The sequence below is a fragment of the Crinia signifera genome, chromosome 1 (assembly GCF_055691185.1).
Source record: "Crinia signifera chromosome 1, ASM5569118v1, whole genome shotgun sequence".
Classification (NCBI taxonomy): Eukaryota; Metazoa; Chordata; class Amphibia; order Anura; family Myobatrachidae; genus Crinia; species Crinia signifera.
The window spans coordinates 380,096,100-380,124,046 of NC_139217.1; the positions used below are offsets into that span (position 1 = coordinate 380,096,100).

Sequence of the window (27,947 nt, forward strand, 5' to 3'; positions counted from 1 at the left end):
TGCTAACAACAATAATTATTATTGCAGTATCTTACCCGCTTTCAAAATTGAGGATAAACAATAACTCATCTTCAATGAAATGTGCTGCGTAGCCCAAACTCTCAAGATCATAAAAACTTTCACACGGAACACGCTGCCAAGAAGAGAAAAAAATAAATATTTAACAGTAAAGCAGTGAGGAATTTTTGCACATTAAGGATCTGATCCTGAGCCAGACACTGACTTGGCTGCAACCTTTCCGCAGTCGCTTCTGCATCTTATGATATGGACAATTTTCTAAATGCTGAAATGCGCACTTGCTGTGTGTTGAGACTGGGCATTTCCATACTGGTGCATCTTTAACCACACCACTGATGCTCCATTGAAACTTGCATCAGCTCTATGCCTGGTGCAGTGTCTCCATCATACTATGGCCTCCTGTGTGAGCGGTTCAGTGTCTTTTGAAGCATCTGCTTATCCCCAATTACCTCCCAGGTACAGCCACGAAAATATCATTGACCCCGACCCTACCTTCCACGTCTCTGAGCGGCAACAAAATCGGGGCGCATGTGTAATGCAACTCAGATGCATGCGCATACTTATATCAAACAATTGCGTGCAACATTGTCACTGAATTATGCCTTGTCTACTAAGCAACAATTAAATTTACAAAATGTCAACTTATCCATTCAAATGAACTAAAATGGGATTTGTCTGATTCTGTTGCAAACACTGTGGCAGAGTAAGTAGTGTGAGGAGCCTGGGCACATTCAAATCCACTAGTTAACGTTGGCTCTTCTGCCTTTAAACTTAGCTGGGTACACACAGGATGATATTCGGATTGATTTTGCCAATTCCGACGGGTTGGAATGACAAATTCTAAATATTGTCCTGTGTACAAACAATGTTACTGATGATGTGCGGTTCTGCGCATCATCAGCAACATCCTCAGTCATCTGTATTTGCAGAACATCGATCCGCTCTACCGCATATACACCCAAACAATTGCTGGCTACTCTTATCGTCTAATGTGTACCCAGCATTAGACTAGTTTTCTAAAAAAAAACTGCTCAAAAGATATAGGTGGAGTATACTAAACGTAGAAGAAACATACACTGTTCAAATGAAGGGCCTGATTCAGAGTTGATTGCAAAAGCAAAATCTTTCTCAACTGGGCAAAACCATGCTGCACTGCAGGTGGGGCAAATGTGACATGTGCAGAGAGTCAAGGTGCGTACACACGTACAGATTTTCTGTCTGATCTATCTGGTCGGAACAAAAACCTGGAAATGTATGGGAGTATAAGACCATCAAAAATTTCCAGCCAAATGCAGGAAAACAGAAAAAAAAATCTGCTTTGATAAATTTGTTATATCAGAATGATTTAAACAATTTGTCTGACTGATCACTGTCTGTTTTCAAGCGTTTGGGAACAATTTTTTGATTGTCAGTTGCTCCCATACATTTCCAGGTTTTTGTTCCCACCAGATAGATCAGACAGAAAATCTGTATGTGTGTACGCACCTTTAGATTTGGGTGGAGTGTGTTCACACTGAAATCTAAATATCAGTATAAAAAGAAAACTCACCCAAATCTAACTCCTTCTGCGCAATGTTAGATTTGCCCCACCTGCAGTGCCCGTGGTTTTACCCATTTGGAAAGATTTTACAATTTCGATCAACTCAGAATCAGGCGCTAAAACAGTATAAGAACAAATAGCAGAAGAAAACAGTAGAATAGAGAGCGTGTTCCTACCACCACTTGTCTTCCATGGAATCAGTAAAAAACCAAATGCTACCATTTTCTCTTTCATGCTTGATGCACACCAGAGGCACTGGGGAGGTTGTCCTCACAATAGACACCTCCTGTACAGGGTACAGTACACTACACCAAGAGGTGACTTCTGTTATGTGTCAGATATATAAAATCTTGCAAGCGTATGCACAGAAGACCGGGTAGCCCATGAAGAAATAGCAGAAGGGGGCCCCGTATTATCTGGCACAGGCCTCCTTGCACCCAAATCTTGCAGATGACCGACGTGCACAGCTGGGGGATAGCTGCCAGCCTCTTGTGTGTGAATGATAAAGGACAAAGACATACAGTAGATCTGGCCTCCTTAAGTCTAATGATAGAAGCTCAGATAGCTAGGATGACATACAAAGATTGAATAGAGCCTGCTTCACCCCAAAACATTCCTAACATAGAGCTGGAGCAACACAATCCTGATTCGTGTGTAATTGGGAAACAACTTTGGGCTGAGATGACAGTTTTGTCCACAAGAGCCCCATCTTCATAGCTAAACATAGGCAATAGATAGCTTGCTGTTTTTATAGCAAGAAGATTATCAGTCTTCCAAGTGAGCATATGTGTGTTTTCCAAATCCATGTGGAGGGTTCAGAGCCCTAAATACCAGAACAAGGGCCCAAGGGACCACCAGAGAGGCATAAGGTGGCTGTATATGTAGCACTCCCTGAAGAAATGTGTAGACTTTCGGGGACATATAGCACTTTCTCTGAGAAAGAAAACATAATACAATGATGCTAACAATCCAGCCTTTAAGGTGTGGAGACATAAGCCTGCCCCCAGCATTCACCCCCCTTCCAACACCCACTCAAGAAGAAAGCAACCTTGCCAGCTGAAAGGATGACATACAGTAGTAAGTCCTTCCCAATGATGGTCACAGGGAGAAAATTGTTCACTTATATTTAGCAGGTTTTGGACTTCGCTGTAAACCTATTGGCAATTAGGATTGTAGCTACAATAGCGACCTAATAAAACCACACAAGGAAAAGCTAGGTGATGTCATAGGCCTTGATTTAGTAGATATGGTTGCAGTGGAATGTGCCCCTGATGGTCCTCCGTCATGTCAAATGTCTGCAATATCCTTGACCCGGTTGGGTGGTAAGACTGGAGACTTATTTATAAGTTAATTCAAATATGAAAGAGAACAGCCACCCTTTTGTCGTGCGTATGGTTGCCATAACCATTGCTAACTTCATTAAAATGATCTGCAATGTAGACAGGCCAAAAGGGTTCTGATCTTGAAATATCACCAAGCAAATTTAAGGAGACACTGGTGTGCATCCCTGTAGTTAAGCACCTTTGATGTCCATAGACACCATGGGTTATATTTAAGATCGGGTTTGATTTGAAAATCAATGGAAAACAACCAAAATGATCGACTTTAGAATATAGAACAAAATTATTTCACGTATAAAGTATAAGTTTTAACAATGAAGATCATACTGATCTGTGCAGTGGTCATAATTTTGTTTAATTTTGAACTGAAAGATAACAGATGTCAGGTTTCAATTTCTGAAACCCAAAAACACGATGGTCCTTTTAGACAGCAACACTACATTTAGAATTGGCAGTTTCATTCAGTTTTGGTTTAAAACAAAACCTACAGTTGATACATTTTCCCCCATGAATTCCACCTGCTCCATTCTAGTTATTTTTTTTACAGAGCTAAGTCAATTTGGACTTAATAAATATGGACTTAGTTTACTTGCAGACGGACATTTAGGGACTGTAAATGGAGGACGGACTTAAATTACCTATTTGGGTTCTGAACCAGAAAGATGTTAGAATAAAATCCTAACCCTTGCTGACTGACTATGACATGTATAACTCTCCAAGATAACCATGATTCTGCCATGTACAAGGTGAGCACAGATGCTGGTTCATTGGCTGGGAACATGTACATTTAATTACACACTTAGTATAGGCAACAATTTTGTCCACAGCACCCTTTTTACCAGGGTAGACTTGAACATATTACCTTCCACGTATTAGAAAAGAGAAAAAAAAAGTTAGGGAGCAACCTGCAGTATAAAACCAAGAAATGAGATGAACAGGCAAGAAAACAGTTAACCAGGTACACATCTAATAGAATGTGGCAACCAACACAACCTGCTCAGACACCACCCCAGAAATAAAGGATAGGACACACACACACACACACACACACACACACACACACACTGCTATTTTACTCCTCGAAATACCACCTCCTACCAACTTCCCTTTTATCATTGCAGGGATAATGAAAGGAAAATTATCAACACTGAGCTGTCCCCTAACAACCACTTGAATTTGTTTCCAGGATGTTGCTGCCTCTCAAGATAAATGCCAATGGGGCAGATGTATTAAGCCTGGAGAAGAGATACACTGGAGATAGAGGTGTAGATTTATTAAGCTTGGTGAAGTGATAAAGTGTCTGGTTTTTATCACCGGCCAATCAGCTCCTACCTGTCATTTTTCAAACCAAGCCTGTAACTTCACAGGTAGGAGCTGATTGGCCGGTGATAAAAACCAGACACTTTATCACTTCACCGAGCTTAATAAATCTGCCCCAAAGTGAGATAACGCACCAGCCAATCAACTCCCAACTGTCATTTTCAAACACAGTTCATTGGCTGGTGCTTTATCTCCTTTCATTTTATCTCCAGTTTATTTCTTCTCCAGGCTTAGATCTGCCCTCTGGCATGTTTCCACAGTGGCTAGTGCATCAAGAAGGAAATTCTTTGCAGGGAAGTGCACCTCCCCAGGGTCAAGTAAGTGACATGGGAAACAACTATTTTCTGGGTCATTACTATTCTCTTTTGCACAGCGGGGGCTATTGGTATTGGAAGATCCTAGGTATATACGGGTCTTCCAGAGTGGCCCGGGAGCCCTACAATGCTGTATTGGGGTTAACCATGCACCTACATGCTGTGATGGTGCCAGAGCAGATTCCATCATGAACTGGTATGTTGCCATATCACTGCATCTCCTCTATTGAAGATGGGATGGGCAACCAATCAGATTCTATTATCTTCTAAAGGTGCAAAATAAATAAGTTGATTCTGATTGGTTGCTATGGGCAAAATCCCATCTTCAGTAGAACTCCCATCTTAGTAAATAAACCCCCATGGATTCACAGCATTGCTGAAGGATGCTAGTAAAACGGACTCAGAGGAAAAAAAACCTCCCACGAGAGGAGAAGAAGCTGGAGTTAAAGTGATATATTTGAAAGTGCCCAGGCTGTGCACGCAACATAAAAAAGCACAATGAGGCAGATGTATGAACTAGCGTTAAGTGCATGTGCTGAGCTAGTTAACTGGGGGGGGGGGGGGGGTAACGTTTTTTAAAATGTATTATCAGCGTACCTAACCTGCACTAGGGACATCCCAATGAGTAATGCTCGGTGCGGCAGTCCCTTTCAATCCCTAAAGCAATTAGCAGTGCAGGCAAATGTCTGACCAGCCTCCTAGGCATACATCGCCCATTAGCCGCCCCGGCCACTTTGCCAGACCAAGGCTAGGGTTTTCTATTTCCACTGCAGGGACCTTAGTCCTGCTGCTGGCTCCGGGCTGTGCTTGAGATCGCACAATAAAAGCGAGATCGCGCACATACCCAGTGAGCCAGCCGGGCAAGCAGAGACAGTTCGCCAGTCTGAACTGACGCGCTGTCTCCAGGAGGGGACATCGCTGGAGGGGGGAGTTTTTGCTTGTCCACTTTGGCTAACAAGAAGTTAATACAGCTTGTTGGTGTCCCTTCCTGCTTTGCCTCATTAATGAGGAGAAGCAGGACGTATTATAGCAGCGCGATAAGCGCCACTATAATACATCTAACCCAATGAATCCTCAAAGATGAAGGAGTAACATATATACCTATGAAGGGAACATGTTGAAAGCTAGGCTAAGACAGAAGCCAAAACAGTTCTGAGCAGTAACTTACACGCTCTAGGATGAGCGCCTTTGCAAATGAAGAAACTATCCTTTGTGTCGTTACGCCGGCTTTGTATCTGGTCTTAAATTCTTCCAGCCAGTCCAAAAAGTCCATATGGTTATAAAACTTCACAACAGATGGCCATCTAGGTTACAGACAAACCTTGTTAGATATTGTCAAGACATAAACATGTATGTGAAAATCATATGTAGCAAACAAAATGACTGATATGACTTCAGTTGATAAGATGGGGATGATTCTTGAAGTACAAAGGGGGGGGGGGGGGGGTCAGAAAGGAAAACATAACCTTTATGTATAAAAGGACATTTAAACTGGGACTTTTCCAATGTTGCAATACACAAATGGACGAGCCATTAAAACAGGTTTAGGGGCCTGGTGCTGGCAGTAAGTTACCAGTTACACATTGAGATGTGTCAGTAATAAGAGAGAATAGCCTTCTCTATGTGAAACAAACCTACAGATGTGTACTCTTACATCTATCGTCATAATGCAGTATTCAAGCCTCCTAGTCGCAGCATCTCATGACATGGCGTTCCAGATGAAGCATTACTGTCAAGTGTGCGGTTGATAAAATGAAATTGTTTACAGCGGCCAATGCTCCTTAGCCAGATTTGATCTACCTACTGTAACTTTTCATTTCTACTGTGTGCCGAATTAGAGAACAAGTTCCTTCAGGCAAGCAGCATGAGCCGCAATAAACTTCATTTGCAACTTGACGTATGCCCAGTGCAGTTTGGGAAAAGCGAAAAAAAGTTATTACACGCACTTTCTTTGTTAGTGATATGTTACATTACAACACAACGTAATAAAAGCATTACAAGGCTTACAATGCAAATGAGCTTCAAGATAGAGAGTGCCTTGATAGGACTGTTACATGGTGTATGGACGCTATACCTAAGAGATCACATCTGTATGACGGTCTGCCAGAGTCAGGTCATCCTCACACAGTGCCATAAAAGAGAACCTCACCAAGGGGCTAATTTTGCAAAGGGAGAAGAACTGGCCAAAAGCATAGTTAAAATACCACACTGTTATTTTACAGACTTACATACAGGTAAATACCATCATACTGTATCTATGAAAGCAGATGTTTGCCTTGAACAACATACTTAAATGTTTAAACATTTGTATGTGAAATACAAGGAAAATGCTTGCATGTTTGAGATAGTAACAGATTTCCAGAAATAAAACACTGCTCCTTCCATTATTCTAATAATTCCTTGATAGGATGCCAAGATAATTGTGCCGCAAATACCACATCTGGAGGTGAAAGGAAGACTAGTAAATGCACTAACAACTGCAGGTGCAACCTACAAGTTCCCTTCCCAGGCCAGCTTACCCTGCAAATAACGATGCATGCCAGTGGGTGCCCACTGGGGCCAGTTATGTCACCGGGAGGCTGGTGGTATTACTGGCCGGAGCAGCAAATGCATCTCATACTGACCTATCACTCACCGGGCAAACAGCTGCTTCCGCCAGACCTTGCCTCGGCCCGCACACACCTCTCTCAGCCGCCGGCACGTACAGCTGACATTGGCGATGTCCCTGTGGTCCAGGTCTCCAGAGCACAGGATAAGTTCCAGAAGCTCCCCGGGCAGCCGCACCAGGTCCGGGCACAGCTGGGAGATCTTGTCTTCATCCTCGGGAGAACTGCTAGGCGTCCTATCCGGGGACCGGGATGCATCCGCAGCGGTGCAGCTTTCTTTCCCGTCCCTGGGCCAGGAGGCGGCCATGTTGTCTTGTTTACATCGGTGACGTACACATCCGGCGCCAGCGGCCGCTCTGTCTCTGTCGCTCTTGCATATCGGCATTTGCTTCGCCGCTGCTTAGTTACTGCCGCAGGGCGGGCACGGGAGGGGGAGAAGCATGGCTGGCGTGTGTCGGAGAGGAGAGGCAGAGGGACTGTCACACACAAGCTGGCTGTGGAACATTAGTGTAGGTTGCAGACGAGCTCTGCACTGCAACACACACACATATCAGAATCATCTTTATTGGCCAGGTATTCTTGCGCATACTAGGAATTTGGTTTGGATTGCTGGGCAACAGCCAGTTAGGTACAGTTAAACAGTGACAGAACAGATATACTATACATAGCACATACAGGTATAGGCTAGATGTACCCTAGGGGTTATAGACGCTGGGAACATATATACGCTGAGCTGCACAGCACCTAGGCAGCCACCAGTGGCGCCACTGGTAGCCGCAACAGCCTGAAAAGCAACAATACAAGCAGGTACAGTACAGTTATCACACAGAGAACACATACCTGCTGAGCAGCACAGCGCCTAGGCAGCCATCAGCAGCGCCACTGGTCGCTGCAATAGGCAGGCAACAATAAAGCAGGGACATTACAGTTATCACACAAGGAACACCTACATACCTGCCGAGCTGCACAGCGCCTAGGCAGCCAATCAGCAGCACCACTGGTCGCCGCAACAGCTAGGTAGATAACAATACAGCAGGGACAGTACAGATATACAGTGCACAAGACAGGGGAGACACAGGGTTACATGTGGCTGAGTGCACAGTTCCTAGGCAGCCATTTGCGGCGCCATCTTGCTCATGCTGCTCACAGCAGCAGAAGGGCTCAACAGGCCATCTTCCATGGAGGCAGAGGCAAAGCCAGCATGGGTGGTGGTGGTGGTGGTGGTGGTGGTGGTGGTGGTGGTGGGGTGGGGGGGGGGGGGAGGGGGAGGGAGGGAGTGGGGAGTGAGTCTGTGAGGCCGGGTCGAGGTGGTGGTCCCTTTGCCTGCCTCTGGCCATCCTGCGCTAGGGGCTCTCAGCGCTCACTGCAGGTAGTCCACAGCGCTGTCTGTCTCCGGCCTGGTTGCCCTGCTCCTTTCCTCTTCCTCTTCTTGCAGGCGATTGACATATTCCAGAGGGCCGATTAAGTATATCATCTTTATCTTCGAAATGCAGAATGTGGGATAGAAAAGTAGAAGTCTGCGTTTTTTTTATTTTGGCAATCTCAACCCATTAGTTCTTTGTAAGGATATTCATTTGTCTTTGCCAAGCATGTTTAAAATGCTCTACTGTCTTAACCTCTACCACCTCTGATTGAAAGCTAGTCTACTTATCCATTACTCTTTCTGTGAAGTCATTAAATTTCTCCTGAACCTGCCTCCCTTCAATGAAATCTTGAATTGAATGTTGTTGAGTTCTACTATGTCTGTTTCTTTGAAGAATGTCTCCCACCTGTACTTTGTTAAAACCCTTGGTATATTTGAAAGTTTCTTTCATGTCCCCCTTTCCCATTTTTGCTCCATACTATACAAGTTATGATTTTTTATTATTTCCGGGTAAGTTTTGTTATGTAGGCCATATGCCATTTCAGTTGCCCTTCTTTGTACACTCTCTAATGTATTTACATCCTTCTGGAGATATGGGGTGGGATGCAATGCTGACCGAGTACGGCGGATGTGCTGGATGCCGGCCGAACTCGGTTGTATAGGCAGTATATGGAGGATGGTAAGGTATGAAAAACCACCTGTAGGTACACGTTGGCTCAAAAAAATTTGAAAATCTCATGTTGACCTTTTGACTGTTGACCTTTTGACCCTCTTGACCTTAGCCATGTTGACCTATTTCATGTGTCGATCTAAGCCCTGATGGCCTGTAGTGGTCAACCTAATCTATGTCGACCTTCATAGTATCAACCTAGCAACCGTATCCCCAAGAGAACATATATTATTACAAATTGTATGATGCCCTTGTCATGAAAATCTTGAGCAGATGGTGTAATGGTTAGCATTACTGCCTCACAGCGCTGAGGTCATGGGTTTGATTCCCACCATGGCCCAAACTGTACATGAGTTGTATATTCTCCTTGTGCTTGCGTGGGTTTCCTCCGTGTACTCCTGCTTCCTTCCACAACCCCAAAAATATACTGGTACAGTAGTTTTATTAGCTCCCAACAAAATTAACCCTAGAATGAATGTATGTGCGTGTACATGTGGTAGGGAATATAGATTGTAAGCTCCACTAGGGCAGGGACTGATGTGAATGTCCAAATATTCTCCATAAAGCGTTGCAGAATATGTGTGCACTGTAGAAATAACATTTCCTTAATGTCACTACCTGCAAACGAAAAATTATGTTAGATGTCGCACCACCTGTGTTAGGGGTAGCACCACAGGGCAGGGGAGCTTGGTATCGTTTGTTACAGTTGGACCAGGGGCTTCACTGGTAAGTTGGTAGTTCCACCCATGAGCCGAAGGGGATGGCCTGGTCCTTCAGAAAGGAGGAGTACTCATGGGAATTGTAGCAGCACATGGGTGGCTGGTCCAGGATATAAGACCAACTGTCATGACCCACAGATCACTCCTAGATGAGGCAGGAACCTCCCATGTTTCTCCAGCTAGACCACCTTCCTGATTGGCCTTCTCTCCAGTGCCCGGAGTATTATTATAGACTTATTATTAGTACTACTAATGTCGGCTATGGGCCCTTTCTGTGCTGCGGGCCCCGGTGCAATGCACCAGCTGCACCCCCCAATAGTTCCACCACTGGTTGTATTTAATATTGTTTCGGTACTTGTTTCCTAGCACGGCCACAACGATTTAGATCGTTGTGGTCGTAAGATAAAAAATCGGATCGATCGCATCGCATGCGATTTGGTCGCATACGATGCGACCGATCCGACCGACCGATTTTTCACCCGATTTTTTTTTTTTTTTTCACCAGATTTGTTTCAATTGCCCCCCCAAATGTTACTAAGTGGGCTAGACCCCACGATAGACGTCAACCCGAAGCGTGGCGAGCGGCGGCGGTGCGCGTCCTCCGACCTTTTCATTCCCCTACTATCCACTAGGGCGTGGAGTGAGAATAGAATAGTGTGGCGAGCGCAGCGAGCCACCGAGCCCGAAGCGTGGCGAGCGGACGCGTCTAACTTCACAGGTATACGCGTCCCCTCGCGGGGCTCGCTGCGCTCGCCACGCTTCGGGCTCGGTGGCTCGCTGCGCTCGCCACACTATTCTATTCTCACTCCACGCCCTAGTGGATAGTAGGGGAATGAAAAGGTCGGAGGACGCGCACCGCCGCCCCTCGCGGGCTCGCTGCGCTCGCCACGCTTCGGGTTGACGTCTATCGTGGGGTCATGGCGGGCACATAAAAAATGTGAAATGGGTCATATTGGGCCATTTCACCTTTTTTATCATTTTACCCTATGTGAGATGGACTTAATCAAGTCCATCTCATCTTGTGCCATTATAATGGCACAAGACCGACGCGATCCTCCCGATTTCAATGTTAAAAGATTTTTTAACATTGAAGTCTATGGAAAAATCGGGTCGGTCGGTCGCATCGCGGCCGATTTTAATTGGTCGCGACCGACCGATTGACCCGATTTCTGTCATTCAAAGTGAAAAAATTGTAAAAAATCGGCCACATCGTGAGGATCGTGTCCCTTAATTAAGAGCCACGATCACTCACGATTGTGGCCGTTCTAGGAAACAAGTACCATTGTTTCTTCCATCCATAAGCGAAACTTCAATTGTAGCAGCAGGTGCAAGGTACCAAGGCCCCTGAGTTATAAGGGGCCCACTGCTGCTCCTGTCACCCACTGTTTTTCTCTTATCACACTCTGCCTCCCCCTGTTACCCACTGCAGTGTTGCATATAGTTAACTTGGATTGGTGTGACTAAGGGGGACCAAATTATATTTTTACACCTTGGCTCACCACCCACAAGTTCAGTCACTGCTTCCATCATATCATTCACTATGATCTAATTTCTTTCAAATCTCAAATTTAAAAAAAGCAGAATGCTGGGCATGTGAAAGTGGAAATGTCTGAGCAAATGATGCCTCGGTGGACAGGACACATACTGTATGCTGCACTCTTCTTTTTTTTTAAGTTGTGTATTTTTATTCAAGAAGAAATTAGCATAATTATACAGTGTGTTCATTTACATCTGGAAAGGTTTGTACATGTTGACAACAATAAACGTATACTTGTTTTACAACAACCATGTTTGAATTGTAGTCATTTGGTGAGTACAGACCTATATCAGAAGTGTACTATTGTTTAAATCATGCTATGCGTGCACATAAGTTGTATATTTTACTTTTTAAACTTATAAACCTTAAGACAACGAAACAAAGAACCCCCCCCTTATATTAAAGACAATTAAGGAATTAAAGGTACGCATTATTGGTATGTTACTAGGCAAAAGGCGTGTATGTGAAATAAGGAAGTTCGGGCACATTGTAAATTCTCGCTGTAGGAAACCCTCGGGTAACAGGTCTTCCTAAGTGTTAATGACTCGTTACAGTATGTTGAATGTCAATGGCTGAAGAAAATCTAGAGGAGGTCCATCTGCTCCACTTGTTTAGGTAGGGAGCAAGCGAGCCTCTGGACTTATAAGTGAATCTCTCATGTCCCGATACCTCATTTACCAGGGCTCTCCAGTGGTATATATTCGGAGAGGAGGTATAAAACCTCTTCCTTGCAATAAGGACCTTAGCCAGGGTAGTCAGGCATAATACATATTTGTATATTGGGGGAGAAAAGGATTCTTCAAAGTCCAGAGTAAACATACTGTACTTGGGGTCAATGGGAGGTAAAGAGGGCTCAGTAATAGTTATATCGATCCAGACCGCCTACCAGAAGGCGCTAACTTGTGGACAGGACCATAACATATGCCAGAAATCGGCAACAACGTCCACCCACCCACCAAGAGGGATACCCCTAACTACTGAGAAGGTACGGAGTATAATAGCCAAGGGCTCTATGGCAAGGGCAAAAAGGGTAGGCGGTAAAGGGCAGCCTTGCCTCGACCCTCTAGCAAGCGGAAATGCTGCAGTCACATACCCATTGACCGATATACGGGCCATTGGTGAGGAGTACAACAAGCGTACCCAGTTGAGGAAATTGGGGCCAAAGGCAAAACAGCGCAGGACCTCCCACAAGTAGTTCCATTCTACAGAGTTGAAGGCCTTGGCAGCGTCAAGAGACAGCACCACTGCCTCCGACCCACACCCCCCTGCAAGTGACAGAAGAGCCGTCTGAGATTGCGAGTGGTAGAGTGACCCAGCATAAAGCCGGATTGATCCTCGTGAATAACCGAGGTAACTACGGCGTTAAGTCTAACTGCCAAAATTTTGGCTAATATTTTCACATCTGTCGAGAGCAGTGAGATAGGGCAGTAAGAGTCTGGAAGAGAAGGGTCCTTACCAGGTTTTGGGATTACCACAATAATTGCCTCAGCCATAGACGGGGGAAGACTACCATCCTGCTTGAGATCTTTGTAAAGCTGAAGGAGGTAAGGTATTAAGTATTCCTTATATTTTTTGTAGACCTCTATTGGTATACCATCGCTACCGGGGGCTTTTTTATTTGGAAAAGAGGATGCTGTACTCTTCTTGAAACATTTGCTATAAACAACAGGAAACTGTTTTTTTACATTAACTCTTAAATTAAACAGAATTTTTCATACAAATTTGTCCTATGTTTATTATAAATGTAAAATATCCAAGTAAATACACAAATTATATGAGTTAAAATTATTTTATTGGTACTCTTTACCTAGAAGGGCGCCCGTCGCGGGCATCGCGGGTACATTTATGTATGGCCGCGACGCGACCGACGCGATGCCCGCGATTTCCCATTGAAACCCATGTTAAACATGGAAATCGTGTCGGTCGCGTCGCGGCCGGCCATAAATGTACCCGTGATGCCCGCGACGCGATGCTCCCGATTTCCCATAGGAATCAATGTTAAAAGGCGCGATTGACCCGATTTTACTGTTAAATGGCTCAATGGACCCGATTTGGCCATAGGAATCAATGTTAAATGGGCCACAGAGCCCATTAACCCTTAAATGTCCCCCCCAATTTTTAACGCCACCCCACGATCCACGCCAACCCGAAGCGTGGCGAGCGCAGCGAGCCCGCGAGGGGCGGCGGTACGCGTCCTCCGAACTTTTCATGCCCTACTATCCACTAGGGCGTGGAGTGAGAATATAATAGTGTGGCGAGCGCAGCGAGGGGACGCGGATACCTTCACAGTTATACGCGTCCCCTCGCGGGCTTCACAGGTGTCCGTGGCGACGCCGACACCTGTGAAGCCCGCGAGGGGACGCGTCTACCTGTGAAGGTATCCGCGTCCCCTCGCTGCGCTCGCCACGCTTCGGGCTCGGTGGCTCGCTGCGCTCGCCACACTATTATATTCTCACTCCACGCCCTAGTGGATAGTAGGGCATGAAAAGGTCGGAGGACGCGTACCGCCGCCCCTCGCGGGCTCGCTGCGCTCGCCACGCTTCAGGTTCGCGTGGATCGTGGGGTGGCGTTAAAAATTGGGGGGGACATTTAAGGGTTAATTGTGCTTATTTGGGCTCTGTGGCCCATTTAACATTGATTCCTAGGGCCAAATCGGGTCCATTGAGGCATTTAACAGTCAAATCGCGGTCAATCAGCCTTTTTAACATTGTTCCCTATGGCAAAATCGCGGTCATCGCGGCCATCCCGATTTACCCGCGATGCCCGCGATTTTTACCCCCGACGACCGCGATTTCAATCGCTGGCGCCCTTCTAGGTAAAGAGTACCATTTTATTTTTAATTTATTTGATACAAACATAAGTAATGTTGCTCCATATCACTTTTAGCTTGGGACTGTACACAAGGGGTGCATGCTTAAACTACAGATACTGTCTAACTGTGAAGACTAAACTTGCTCTTGATGGCCCTTTATACTCCTGGATGTCCATGTAGTTGAGAATTGGTCTGGTTCTCCAGCAACTTTCCTGGATGCCCATGCAGTTGAGAATTGGTTTGGTTCTCCAGCAGCAATAGCTTAGCATTTCCCAAGCAGAGTGGTTGACAATGCCAGCTATGTTTACAGAGAATACAACTGGTCTCTTATAGTTTGAGATTTCCTACTTGTGACATCTGATATTCCCCTCTTAAAGTTGTGTAGTTACTTGTGGACACAGTAAGAATAGTTTGTGAGGCTGAAAATAATAAAATTACATTGACATTTACTTTAATTCATATTGTTAGTAGTAATTAAAGTAAAAAAAAGTAGAAAAGGGGGGTAGTTCTAAATACAGATTTGTCAAATAATTTTAGTATAAACAGGTTTACATTGATACAATTTGTAGCCTTTTGAGGCATAATCATACAAATACCATAATCTCATGTGTCTTTGTTCTGTATGCTGTTTACTATGGCATACTTCCCAACTGTCCCAGTTTTCATAGGAAAGTCCCATTTTTTGGGATTGTCCCACCTGTGGCCTGCAGTGTCCTGTGGTGGGGGTCTTTGCATTGGAAAGGGTCTGGGGACAAATGTGACGGGTCACGCAAGATTGTGTAATTCTGCGAAGCGATTCCCCCTTTTTGCCAAGACCACAACCCGTTTTGGGTGCAGGGGGAGTCCCGATTGGATCATCCATAATGTTGGGAGTTATGCTTTTGTGAAAGTAGTAGTGCAAGTTTTTTTACTTACTAATATGTTCCTGGAGTGTTGGGTGTTGTGTTGTGTACACTCTCACTTACAGCCTGGATTTGGGGAAAGACTACATACACCTAGGATGACTATTGCTGGAGATGCAGTAAGAGGTGTACTGATACACACATACCTACCAGCATATAACAATATGTAATTTCTTTCAATTACTGCTAGAATACATTTTATATGAGACAACTGGGAAGCGGCAGGCGGTTGTCCGAGACTGCTGTGATGGGTGGTGGGGAGCATACAGTATAAGCAGCAGGGATTGAGGAAAGAGAATAACTGAATCCAAGCTGTTTGTTCTGTGTCTGTCCCACATGATTTGCAGTAACAAAGGACCTTATCCAAAGCTGGACACAAATATAATCACAAAATATTCCTGGAAATAAAAGTTGCATGTGGCTATATACTCTTAATTGTCCGAATACACAAGAGGAGTTGCGCCAATGTGAGTACAAGAGATGCAATACATGATGAATGCACATTCCGAAAAATGGCTGGAGCCACCAGAAAATAGGTACCCAAGCCAGCTGGAGCTTGTGAAATGCAAATGGAAAAAAAAAAGAAGAATAAAATAAATTATATTATTACATTAATTCAACACTAATAAACATATGGGCCACTTCTCCCTTCCATAACAGATTGACAAACATACTTTATTTTGTCAAAACAAGTATTCATTACACTGACATTTTGCTTTATATGTCACATCAGTTTAATTGTATTTGCATTCATTTGTGTAATAGCCCAAATTCAACCATGTCAGATGTGCCCTGTTGTTATCATCATCAACCATAGTTTGCAACTTGCACCTGGAATTGAATACCACCCAGTCAGGTCCCACCAAATGGATTTATATTCATACCCTCATTGTACTATGGTCTCAACTACACACCCCTTTCCCCTGCCTCCTTAGCATAGGGAGTCACAAGTCCAAAAAAGATGCACATACCGGGCGCAATATAATGTGTTGCAAGTCCAGCGGCCATGCAGGATGCCGACCGAACTCCAGAGGTTTTTTTTCAAGGGGCTGTCATAACCATGCCTTGTAAGTGACTCCCAACACATTACATCCCATCCATATATAAAAAACTAAAAAGCAAAAAAAAAAAACCAGTTGCAACTTGGGTTTCTGTCCAATTCTGATTGAGGTCCTTAGAGTGATCTGCAGTAGGACTATGGCACATAATAAACAGTTTTATTCTAAGTAAAATATACAATTACCCACTTTTACAGATAACATCATGGCAGCACCCAGTAATCTAAAATTAAATATTGGCAAATTTTCTTTGGCAAAGACATATGCTACTCATTTATTACTTTTACATATGAAATAGATTCAATTTCAGTGCCTTTGTCTATGGCCCGGTGAAATTGGATGCTTTAGCATCTGGTCGGATTGGCTACCGGCAGTCAGAATACCAACGCAGGCCAGAAGACCAGCAACAGAATGCTGGCAATCCTGACTGCCAGCATCCCAAACCTGAGTTTGTGGAGCGGGTTAGCTTTAGAACTGGGAGGGAGGGGGGTTACATTTAGGCACTGGGGTAGGCTAGGGGGAAGGTTAGAATGCAGGGGGGGGGGGTAGGCACTTATAAGGGGGGGTTAGAGTCAGGCGGGGAGGGTTAGGTTTAGGCGGCGGGGTACGAGGGTTAGGGTCAGGCTCTGGCAGTGTGGGTTAGGCTACAGGGGGAATGGTTAGGGTTAGGTTGTAGTAACAAAGGGTTAGGGGAAGATCAGGGGATGGCCAGCATGCTTACCTAACCTCTACTCGGATTCCCTGCATCGGGATACCGTTATCGTTATTCTGACCATTGAATCCCCATCACTAGTTATCCATATGTGTTTACTATTTATAAATTTATATTGATCTTTTCCTGTATGTGATGGTATTCATGATTACATTTCCACCCATTCCCGTACACCAGAGATATATATTTTCTTCCATTCATTCCATTCATGCATTTCTCATTCCTAGTAAATTATTACAAACATATAAAATATGAACAGTAATGTGCATTTGGACATAAAGGATACACATAAAATGCCTGTGTGCATATTGTGGGACAAAGGGGGTTATTCAGACCTGATCGCATGGCTGCAAATTCGCATCGATTATCGATAAACTGCTCATGTGTATAAATCATAATACGCATGTGTGAGGCCTTCCGTTGACGAAATCCAGCAAATTATTTAATCCCTGGCCATACACAAATTGATTGACAGGAAGCCGGCGTTTGTGGGTGGTATCCGGCCATTTTCTGGGAGTGTCAGGGACAACACAGGCATGCCCAGGCGATTGAGGGGAAGTCATGTGATGTCAGCTCCAGCCCCGATCTGTGTGATTCTATCCCAGCCGCCGAGTAATCCTGGGCTACGGACAGACTGCACTCACTGGAAAAATGATCCAATGGTGAGCAGCTTGTGAATGGATCTGCAGCAAATCCCCAATATAGCTACTATTTGCAGGCTTGGATGGGGCAGGATTTTACTCAGACTGGGCAGCGTCTATCTAATTGCAAGGAAACCGCAGGGCGCTGCTAAGTCACAGCACAAGCTACAAGCACAGAAATCACCAGAAAGGCATATTTGGCTAAAGATACCTAGTATTAAATGACTTTTAAACTCCAGCATAAGAGGTATCATTTTGCTCCCTTTCATAAGTAATCATGGAATGTATTCCATATTTGCATAAAAGTTACTATAAATATCATTGAATCTCAGAGGATGCAAACAATGGAACTTTATGTATCATCTGGCAATGAAGTGGTCCTGCCACTGATACACACATTAGAGGCAGCCAATTTATGATCTATTCCAATATTCAGCATAAAATTCCCCTAAGGACATTACTGGCAATATCAATGAGGTATGAGACACAATGTTGTTCCTAGTACAATGGTTCCCAAACATTTCTGATTCATGGCACCCTACGTGCGCTCCCCACAGGGCAGGTCTTTTTTTGGAGAACGCTCCCTAAAACAATTGTAAAAAAGTGATAAATCTGTAAGCGTGTGCACACCTTAAGTGTGATTTCATCGGACATCCTGAGTAACCTAGGTTTAAGCCCCTAATATATTAGAAACATATTGCCACAAGTAAAAATATTGTTTACCCATCCTTACCAAAAACGCTCTAATCGGGGATTTTTCTAATTAAGAATTTCCCCGATTCCCTGATCATAGATGATGATTGGTGGTTCCGGTTGGGTTGGGGAACCATGAAACAAGGCTTAGATGTTTGGGGGCTTTAACTCAGATGTCTGATGGTTAAAAGCAAACAACTGTTAGAGAAACCATCTATGGTGTAGCCTTCCATCAAATGCATAGACATGTGCCATCTGCCAATATTCATCATTGGTGAACATACTCTGATGGCAAAATCATTTACCATCAATGGTCAATATTCACCCCTGCCTCATATGCCTATTTTGTTAATGTCTGTATGTACAGTACCCTTGCATATACTATCAACTTAGTATATTGGACATTTAAATATGTCTTTAGCATACCTCCCAACTTTTGAAGTTGGGAGGTCGGGCTGTTCGTGCGGCGAATCCGCGCGCGCTCACGAAAGGGGCGTGGCCTCTAGAAAAGGGGGTGTGGCCTCACGGGGTGACGCGAACTCCGGCCACGCCCCGTTTTCGCCGCTCGTCGGCGCTGAATAGATGCTGTGCGCATGCGCACAGCGTCTATTCTCGGCAAGCTGGGGGGGCTCCCAACTGTCCCCCCCACCGCGGGACAATGGCGGCCCCGGGCGGGACGCGGGAACGTCCCCGAATATCGGGACGTTCCCGCGGAAATCGTGACAGTTGGGAGGTATGTCTTTAGTGGTCCCAATATTCACTTTTCAATACTGACTTGTCATCTGCCACTTCTGGGAATTATGGTAGCCCAGTCTGGTCAAACAGAGAGGCAGGCTGGCTAAGCAGCACATTCTTCTGTCTCTCTGCACCTTTGTGCATTGCCTCCTTGAGAACTACTGTTCATGGCCATAGTATATCTGAAGGCAGGGACATAGCTACGTGTATTCTTTTGCTGAGGAGAGTGGCGGAGTGATACAGCTGTGTGTGATTTGTCCTGTCACAGAAAGAGGGGCTGTGTGAAGTACAAAGCTTAGAGGCTGTAGTGTGATTTCCATCTAATTCTGGGCAGTCTGTGATGGAAGCAAGGTGATTTCTTTGAGGTTTCTTTTGGGAAAAGGTGCAGGGCCCTGCTTCAATGCTTAATTTAAGCCCCACTGGGCTAATGAAGTGTGCAAATGCCCACAACACCAAGATGAAGGTGTTGTGTGAGGGGAAAAGCTATTTGGTAAAACAATACTGTAGGGGAAGTGCCCATATATATAGTGCACTGTATACTGTCCATGAGAGGAGAAAGAGCATCTTGATAATACCAAGTGGAGAGTCCTTAGCTAGAACTAGCTCCTAGCAGCCTTTGGTGGAAAATGACTATTATAAATGATAGAAATCTGTCTTCTCTAATGAGCCCCATCAGTCAATAAAGTGGGGTGTTATAAATAAAGTGTTAAGTAGTCTGGTTGTGTGAAGACTTAAAGACATAGGTGCTTAGCCCTGGAGAGTGATAAAGTGGAGGAAAAAGTACCAGTTTATCAGGTACTGTCATTCTCTAAACCCAGCCCGTAACTTGGCAGTTAGGAGATGGTTCGCTGATAGTTTAGTTCCATCCACTTTATCACTCTCCAAGAGAGAGAGGTCCATACAGTAGAATAAATAATAATAGCCTAAGTATTTTGTATGTCTGTCTGCAGAGTTGAAAACTTAGCAAGATCAAGGGCCTTATTTTGGTTCATTCTTTCTGACAAATTCCTTCTTAGATGGGCAAAACCATGTGCACTGCAGGTGGGGCAGATGTAACATGTGCAGAGAGAATTAGATTTGGGTGGGGTTTTACTTCAAAGTGAGATCTATATTGCAGTGTAAAAATAAAGCAGTCAGTATTTTCCCTGCACAGAAACAAAATTACTCACCCAAATCTAATTCTCTCTGCACATGTTACATCTGCCCCCCCCCCTGCAGTGCACATGGTTTTGTCCATCTAAGAAGGATTTTGTCAGAAAGAATGAACCAAAATAAGGCCCCAAGAGAAGCCCATGTGAAGAATTGTGCCATATGGTGACAATTGGTAGCTACAGTATACCGGGAAGAGAGTGTCAGAGCTGCTGATTGTGGGAAATGTAAGATAAATGGGGGTACTTCCTTATCTTTGAGGCCACAGATTACGCCAGTTACGATAGCCGCTCTCAGAATCGCACCATTGTCCCCTCGTGGGCTCGCCACGCTTTGGACTCTGTGTCTCTCGCTCTGCTCCCCACAACTTTACTAAAGGTAATAGATGGTGGCGTGGACCCAGGGTGGTGCGGGTTACACTACATAAGCTCCGTAGTGTAAGCTGTGGAAAATACCGAAATGAGATTTCAGTAAAGTACTATGAGTCTAGTAAATGTGTGATGCAACTCCAGTAAAGTGAAGTATGTTTCCTGTTGTGGAACTACAGGTACCAGCATGGAAATGTATGCTGGTAAGTGGCTGTGTGAGTGAAATTTGATAATACAGCATTATTTAAACTGAAGCAGATGGTGACAGAAGATAAACACATTTATTTCAATCATATTCTTAGTATGTCAAATAGATGGAGCTGTTGGGAATAGGTGATTCAAGTGTCATGTGTGCCACCTGATGAACTGTCTAAGCACTGAGCAGAAGGAATAAGTACAGTACCTAAAGCTGACTGAACCCATATTTGTCTTATTTTTTGAGTTTTATGTGCAAGAGCAATGAATGGTTTGAGTCTGGAGAATACTTATTTCTCTACTTAAAATACAAGGTATGTGCTGGAGATATAATAAAGTATCCAAATGTTCATAAAACTGCTGTGAAACCTTAAAGTACACGTATTCTTTGGTCATTTATTGACCAAACCCACAAAGCCAGGGCAAAGAAAGTGCACTGGCTACCTACGCACATCATACCACGCAGGTTCTTAACCTATTCCATGGGGATACATTTACATCTTACAGGAGATTCCCAGTGGGATAACAATGAGGAAAGGTGCTGAGTGGTATAGCACAGCAGTTGCATATTATCACAGCCCCATCCCCACTATGAAAAGTTGCAATTCCCTATAATAATGTCTTTCAATACAAACCACATCATCAAGACACTGTAGCACCCACTTCACTGCAGCATGCGACATGCAAGAGACTGGAATAGGTAAGTATGATTTTAATAAGTCTGGTGTTAAACCTGTAAACAATGCCCGATAGCACATTAAGGGGTGTGGTATAGCTCATAGACCATATCTAGGTAGATAGTCCAAAGGTCAAGAGTCAAAAGGTCAACATAACCAAAAGGTTGACAGTCACAACCTCAGCATGTTAACCCCCAATTAGTGCAGAGCGTATCCTCGCATGGCCTGCTTCACTGCACATGCTTTGGGTCAAGTGTCTCGCTCCTCTACCGCTGCACTCAGCAAACTATACCGTTCCCATTTGGAGTTCACGTGGCAAAGCATGAAAAAGGGTTGTGAAAATCTCACGTCATCATCTTCTTGTGTTGACCTTTTTCTTGTATCGACAATTTTCAGTGTCGACCTTGATCAATGTCTTTCTTTTCACTGTTTACCTTTCTACTGTCGACCTTTTAGTTTCAACCATTTGATTGTCTACCTAGATATTTAATGTGAGTCATCCGGTTCCCCAAAATGTTCCATAAACTGAAATTGACAAGAATGTAATGTAGTGCTATTCATCATGCTCTCCATTTGCTGTGGAACCATACATCCCAACATGCCCGGCCACAGTTTTGCTATTAGGGCATGCTAAAACTGTAGCAGGTCATGCTGCAACATAACTCCCAACATTTCACCTCAGTGCTGGTGGACTACGCCGCACGCCAAGTTTTTGGGGGCGTGGCGCTGCCGTGAGGCCACATCTCCGCATTCACCACTGTGGGGGCATGCAGGGCCGGCGCCACCACTAGGCAGCCTTAGGCATTTGCCTGGGGCGCCGGCCACTGGAGGGCGGCACTTGGGAGCAGGTCAGTAGCGTGGAGCAAGGTGAGTGGTGCCCGCACCTCTCCCCCCCGTAAAGCCAGTTAAGGCCCCACCAGCACTGCTCACCCACGCGACCGCTGACTTGCTGACCCCCCCCCTGCCCGCCCGTGCGCCGGAGCAAGTCACCTGCACTACCGCTGACTTGCTGCGGTGCCCGCACCCCCCTCCCCTCCCGTCCGTGGACCGTGCATCTCCTGAGCACGCACCACGGCTGACTTGCTGCGGCGCCCTCACCCCCCTCCCGTCTGTGGACAGTGCATCTCCTGAGCACGCACCACGGCTGACTTGCTGTGCGCCACCCCATCCCCATAGGGTGACTCGCCGGTAGCCGGAGCAGCCAGGTGGGCGGCGTGGCTCCCCCCGCCTGGGGCGCTGAGGTGCCTTGCAGCGGCGCTGGGGGCATGCCCAGCATGTCCCCCCCCCCCATCCACCGCGGAACACTGCCGGCTGCGGGAGGGATGTGGGAACATCCCAAAAAAGCGGGACATTCCGCAACAAGCGGGACAGTTGGGAGGTATGCTGCAATGTACCACAGCAGCTGGAGGGCCACATGTTGAATACTGTTGCTGTAAAGGCTCCAATCTTGGGTACATTATTTCCGTATCTTGTTCATGTTGCATTGTTTTAATAGGGTATAAAAGCAGGATTCTAGGGTTTAGTATTTAGGTATGGTATATATGTAATAACTGAGGAATAAGACAAAGCAATGCAGACTGAGGACCAAAATCATTCTGGCTTCTTGCATAAAATGTAACATAGACATAACATTTTCAGATCTCATTTACTAAATAGACATATTTCAGTTGGAACAATGCAAAGCAAGGCCTGAGGACAATGACAATTCTCATGCACCAGCGAGTGGTTTGTTTCTTGGGGGGAGGGTGTATCATTTTTTTGTTTCAAGAAGCAGCTGCTGAATCTCAAGCAAAACAATGGTAGTGAATCCAAAACATCTGGAATCCCATCATTACAATAGAACAGATATCATATATAGGTCTCTCACATAGTTTATATATGTTTATGAGCAAAAGACAAAGACAGCACAGGACAGCAGGCAGATCGGTGCTCATAGTCCCATAAGAAGAAAAAAAGATTAACTTTTGCCTCTGATGTAACAAAATCCATCTTGTAAGTGAGGCTTTATATGAGAAAGATGAAGCAAGTTAGTATATGGAAATCCCCACATAGGTGCAGAGGGATTGGCTTGTGTCATACATGCAGTACACACAGTTTATGTATGTCTCCACAAACAGTGTACATGCAAGTGGGATATGCCATGTGCATGACGTAGGGTGCCACATGACAAGGTTGTCATCCATTGACAATGAAACATTCCAGTTATGAGCGGAAAACCCTGAAAGAGACAAAAAGAAGCTCATCTAAAAACATGGGACATAAAAGTTGGACACATTGTAAATAGAATACATTTTTTCTATATATATTGAATGAAACATATATCAAATAAACTACAGTACTTAGAAATGACTAATTAAACTACTTATAAAAAGTAGTTTAACAAAGAAATTGTGGGATTTGGATGTATCTTATGCTTATCTACTGCAGTCTCTCTCTATCATTTATACCAAACTCTGATGGATTCATGTTCCACTGTGGCCACTAGGTGATCATTCAGACAAATCACCTTATGGGCACCATACACCAGCTGTGGGTGATCCTCCGTTCCGTCGCCCCTCTGACCAGATGCTCAGACGTTGAGGGATCTGGATATTTAGCATGTTAAAAAGTCCAGATTCTGCGATCTCAGCTGGGATAGGTGAATCTGGATTTTTAAGGTTAACTCACCAAATTGACTACATTATATTAACAATGATCATTCATCATGCATAATGTCAACATGGTTACAATGCAACAATTCATTTGTACTGTATGCCTAAAACTAATCCAATGGTGAAATTTTCACTATGTTGACATTTTGTCCGTGTTGAGATTTTCCATGTCAACATCAGAACTGTAGACATTCTGATGTGAACTTTATAAATGTCGACATTCTGTAGTTATTGTCAACTGTGTAACTGCATACCACAAAATGAAGGCATTGTTACTGCTTTCAGTACAGAGGACTGTATGTTCTTATTATTATTACTAGTAAGCCCACTCAAAGCAAAAGCTTTGAAAGCTAGTCTGCTACCGTCTGTGTTTGTTAATGTGTGAGAAGGTCTAAACAGCTGAATTTCTAATGTACAAACACAGAGACACAGTATAATATAAGGCCAAGTCACCTATGCTTACCTAACATTATAGGCCGTGTACAGTATATACTGTACTTTGGCGAAAATTGTAGATCATCTTACTGTACAAGATACATTGCACTTCTCTCACATTGGCTAACAGTGTTGGTGATAGCACAACATCTGTAAGCGGGCACGGTGTAGGGGGGTTGAGGATACAAGATGGGGGATGACGACATTTGATCCGGGTCCCGTGATCCTGTTGCTGGCCCTGTCTGTAACTTGCAGGATATTCACCAAACAAAGAGACTGATGATGGGAGAGAACTATTTACACTCAACTTTATGGGGTGCATTTTAGAAGGCTATAAGAGGTAGATAAGCTAAGCCTCAAGAGGTAGAAGTTAAGCCTCAACCACTCACAGTATGCTGGGACCTACCATACTTTATCATACAAATGTTGAGTCATTAATTGATGGTGTTGGTTCTGGTAGGTGAGAGTTTTCATAATCACTTTTTTTATTCTCCATACAATTAAATTTGAGAAAAAGTATGAACCTACTTATCATTACTAATGTCAGTAACTGGCTGATGTTGGCACTTGTCACAGGATATCCACAATACTCAATAAAGATGAGAAACATTACATTTAACTTTATCACTAATTGTGTTTATGTGTTATATACAGATGGAGTACATTCTTTCTAGGTGAACAAATTTCATTTTTAATTAATTATTAACAGGTTCTTTTATATCGCAGCAATGTAATAGATTTTGAGGAACAGCCTATTTATTATATGCATGTTGATAACACATCTTTCCTCACCACTACTGAGATAATAATGAAGAGTAAATTTACTAAGATTGGAGTTTTATTGAAGATGGGATGTTGCCCAAAGCAACCAATCAGATTCAACATCTTATTTTTTTAGCACTTTCTAAAAAATAATAGGTAGAATTTAATTGGTTGTTTTGGGCAACATCCCAACTTCAGTAGAACTCTCATCTTACCAAATTTACCCCTGAGTGTACAGAGTTACTGTAGCTCAAAAAACATACATCCACAGCGCTCCAGCCGGGGCTGGATGTTACCATATTTATCAAGCAAATGTACTTTTTCTGTAAGAGTAATTTGGGGACCATAACAGTACCATTTAAACTCACTCGTCTGAGTCCTTTTTGCTTTCTTCAATATATGCAATAGATTCAGATCTGAGACGATTTGTGACTTCATAAGTTCGCAGTGTGACTCCAAAAATATCTTCATGGTACCTATTGTCATCCTAAAATAAGAGGCAATATCAGTCATTCATTTCAGAACTTCAGATTACATGTAAAGGCTTTCACCTGCTCCAATAAAAGGATTTGAAACATTTTACTACTAGTAGCACCTTGTGCATTTCTTATAACATTCGAAACAGGGGGAATAAGTATGAAGTAGTGCAAAGAGCAGAGAAGTGAGCCAGTGCAGAATTTGTCAATGGCAACGAATCAGCTTTTATCAAATGGATTCTATAAAATTATAGTTAGCAACCGATTGCACATGGCAACATCTCCAAAAGTATCATCGCTTCATACATCTATTCCCAAGGTTTTTTTGTGGCATTGTCTAAATCAGGCATGTCCAAACTATGGCTGCCCAGCTGTTGTGAAACTACAAGCCCCTTCATGCCTTGCTACAGTTTTGCTATTAGGGAATGCTAAAACTATGGCAAGGCATGCTGGGATGTGTAGTTTCACAACAGCTGGAGGGCCAGAGTTTGGACATGCCTGGTCTAAATAATGGAAAATTAACAGCCAGGGTTGGTGCTACCTAGTCAGTTGCCTAGGTCTCCTGCTCCAGGGTGTAAGGTGTGCCTAAAACAGTAAATGTGTGTCAGGCATTAAGTATTATATGGTTCCTGGGCACTGACACAGGGCCACCATCTTGCAGTTTTATGGCTGTAAAGCTACTGCCCACTACTACTCTATATTGAAAAGGAGCAGAGATTCTGCTGGGCTACAATGTCAAATCAGGAGGAAGGGATGCCATGGCACTTTAGAACCAATGAGTTACGTGTATGTTACCATCATAAAATAAGATATTGGACAGTAAATACATTGAAAACATAGTAGATTAGGAAGAAATGTCTTAATCGGTTAATAAAACGATACTATCTTAGAATAGTCTTCATTGTTTCTTATAATGTTATTTTGTTGTACTAAGATATTTGCAATTAAATAGACATTTAAACAGAGTTATGCATTTATGAGAGGTACTCAAAAGTAACAGGAAGCATGTTCTAGAGGTTGGAGGAATTCCCACCAACATTGTGGGGGAAGGTAGCGTTTGACCCCAGCGTTTTTCAATTAGTTATTCAATCTTTTTGATGGCTGATTCACACAATTAATGTGCTGCTGAGAAGTTTTGTCTCCTTTTGAGAAAAAATGCATCTGATAATGCGTCGGATACGGTGGTTAAGCTACAGACAGCTTACAAGGAAGCTATGAGTAAAACACAAGTTTATAAAAGGTTCTCCCATTTCAAACAAGATGAAATGTCAATTGACACAGATTTTGTTGAAAATAACTATAATTTTTTTATGTACAGTGTATTCATTTATCTCATTAACATATGGCCTGTATTATTAACCCTTTGAGTGCCAACATCTCTGTGAGAGACGTGCAAAAATATCCACTAAAAATGCCAACATCTGTGAGAGATGCGTAAAATATTGGCTAAAAATTCCAGCGTCGTTCACACTTGTTATATAAAATTAATTAAAAAATGTTGGTTAAAAAAAGATTATATTTCCTAAATAAGGTAAACATTACAGGTCATTATGAAGAACAAAATGTTTGCTTGAAAATTTTCAAACCAGTTTTGACAAATTCACATGGCACTCAAAGGGTTAACATCAAATAGTGGTTCCATTTGCTTTTTAATATAATCTGAAAATAGTGGAGCAGCAATTGCAAAATAAATGACTTAAGTAAATAAGAACATATAAAGCTTATTTTTAGAAGTACAGTAAAACCCATTCATTGCCTGTCTTAAGGGGAGGGGTGGATGGGTGGTATAGGATAAGATGCGCAAACACTTTTTGTCGTTAGATCTTTTATATTGATTCTTTTAATTTCATGGTGCGGCAATCATTTACACTGAAATCAAACTGGTTTTGCAGTGTAAATGATTGCCGCTTTAAAAAATATAAATGGAGATTTCTTACCAAATCCCTCACTTTCTGATTCTCTAACTATATTACATTTCAACCAGTACATCTCTTATATATTTGGCCAAATATGTCACTCAGTGGGCCTTATTTTGGTTGGTGCGGCCGGGCCGTACGCGTACGTCCCGGGGATTTTAATGATCTGCGCATGCGTACATTCGCTAATGCGCAGGCGCGAACACTCCACAACGCTTACGGACGGGTCTCTACGTGCGAAAAAACCTGTACGCGAGTGTACGGGCATTGGGGGCGGCATAGGGGCGTGATGAGGGGAGCGGCCGAAATAATGAGGGAAAATGGGCGTAAATATGGGC

General features: G+C 43.7%; 2 protein-coding genes across 9 annotated transcripts in view; both read right to left on the minus strand.

Moving 5' to 3' along the window:
• FBXO21 (F-box protein 21) overlaps window positions 1-7,610 on the minus strand; it is a 31,820-nt gene extending 24,210 nt beyond the window's left edge. The window contains exons 1-3 of the mRNA XM_083151456.1: window positions 7,168-7,610; window positions 5,701-5,836; window positions 36-133 (exon numbers count right to left, since the gene is read on the minus strand). Of these exons, the coding sequence (XP_083007582.1) occupies window positions 36-133; window positions 5,701-5,836; window positions 7,168-7,523 (590 nt within the window). The 5' untranslated portion in view covers window positions 7,524-7,610. The remainder of the gene's footprint in view (window positions 1-35; window positions 134-5,700; window positions 5,837-7,167) is intronic.
• Window positions 7,611-22,995: 15,385 nt separating this feature from the next.
• NOS1 (nitric oxide synthase 1) overlaps window positions 22,996-27,947 on the minus strand; it is a 290,226-nt gene continuing 285,274 nt past the window's right edge. For 7 of the 8 annotated variants that reach the window (XM_083151464.1, XM_083151463.1, XM_083151458.1 and 4 more), the window contains exons 28-29: window positions 25,586-25,704; window positions 22,996-23,587 (exon numbers count right to left, since the gene is read on the minus strand). In XM_083151464.1, the coding sequence (XP_083007590.1) occupies window positions 23,572-23,587; window positions 25,586-25,704 (135 nt within the window). In that variant the 3' untranslated portion in view covers window positions 22,996-23,571. Of the gene's footprint in view, window positions 23,588-25,572; window positions 25,705-27,947 lie in introns of all 8 variants that reach the window. The other variant, XM_083151466.1, reaches the window with a different exon arrangement.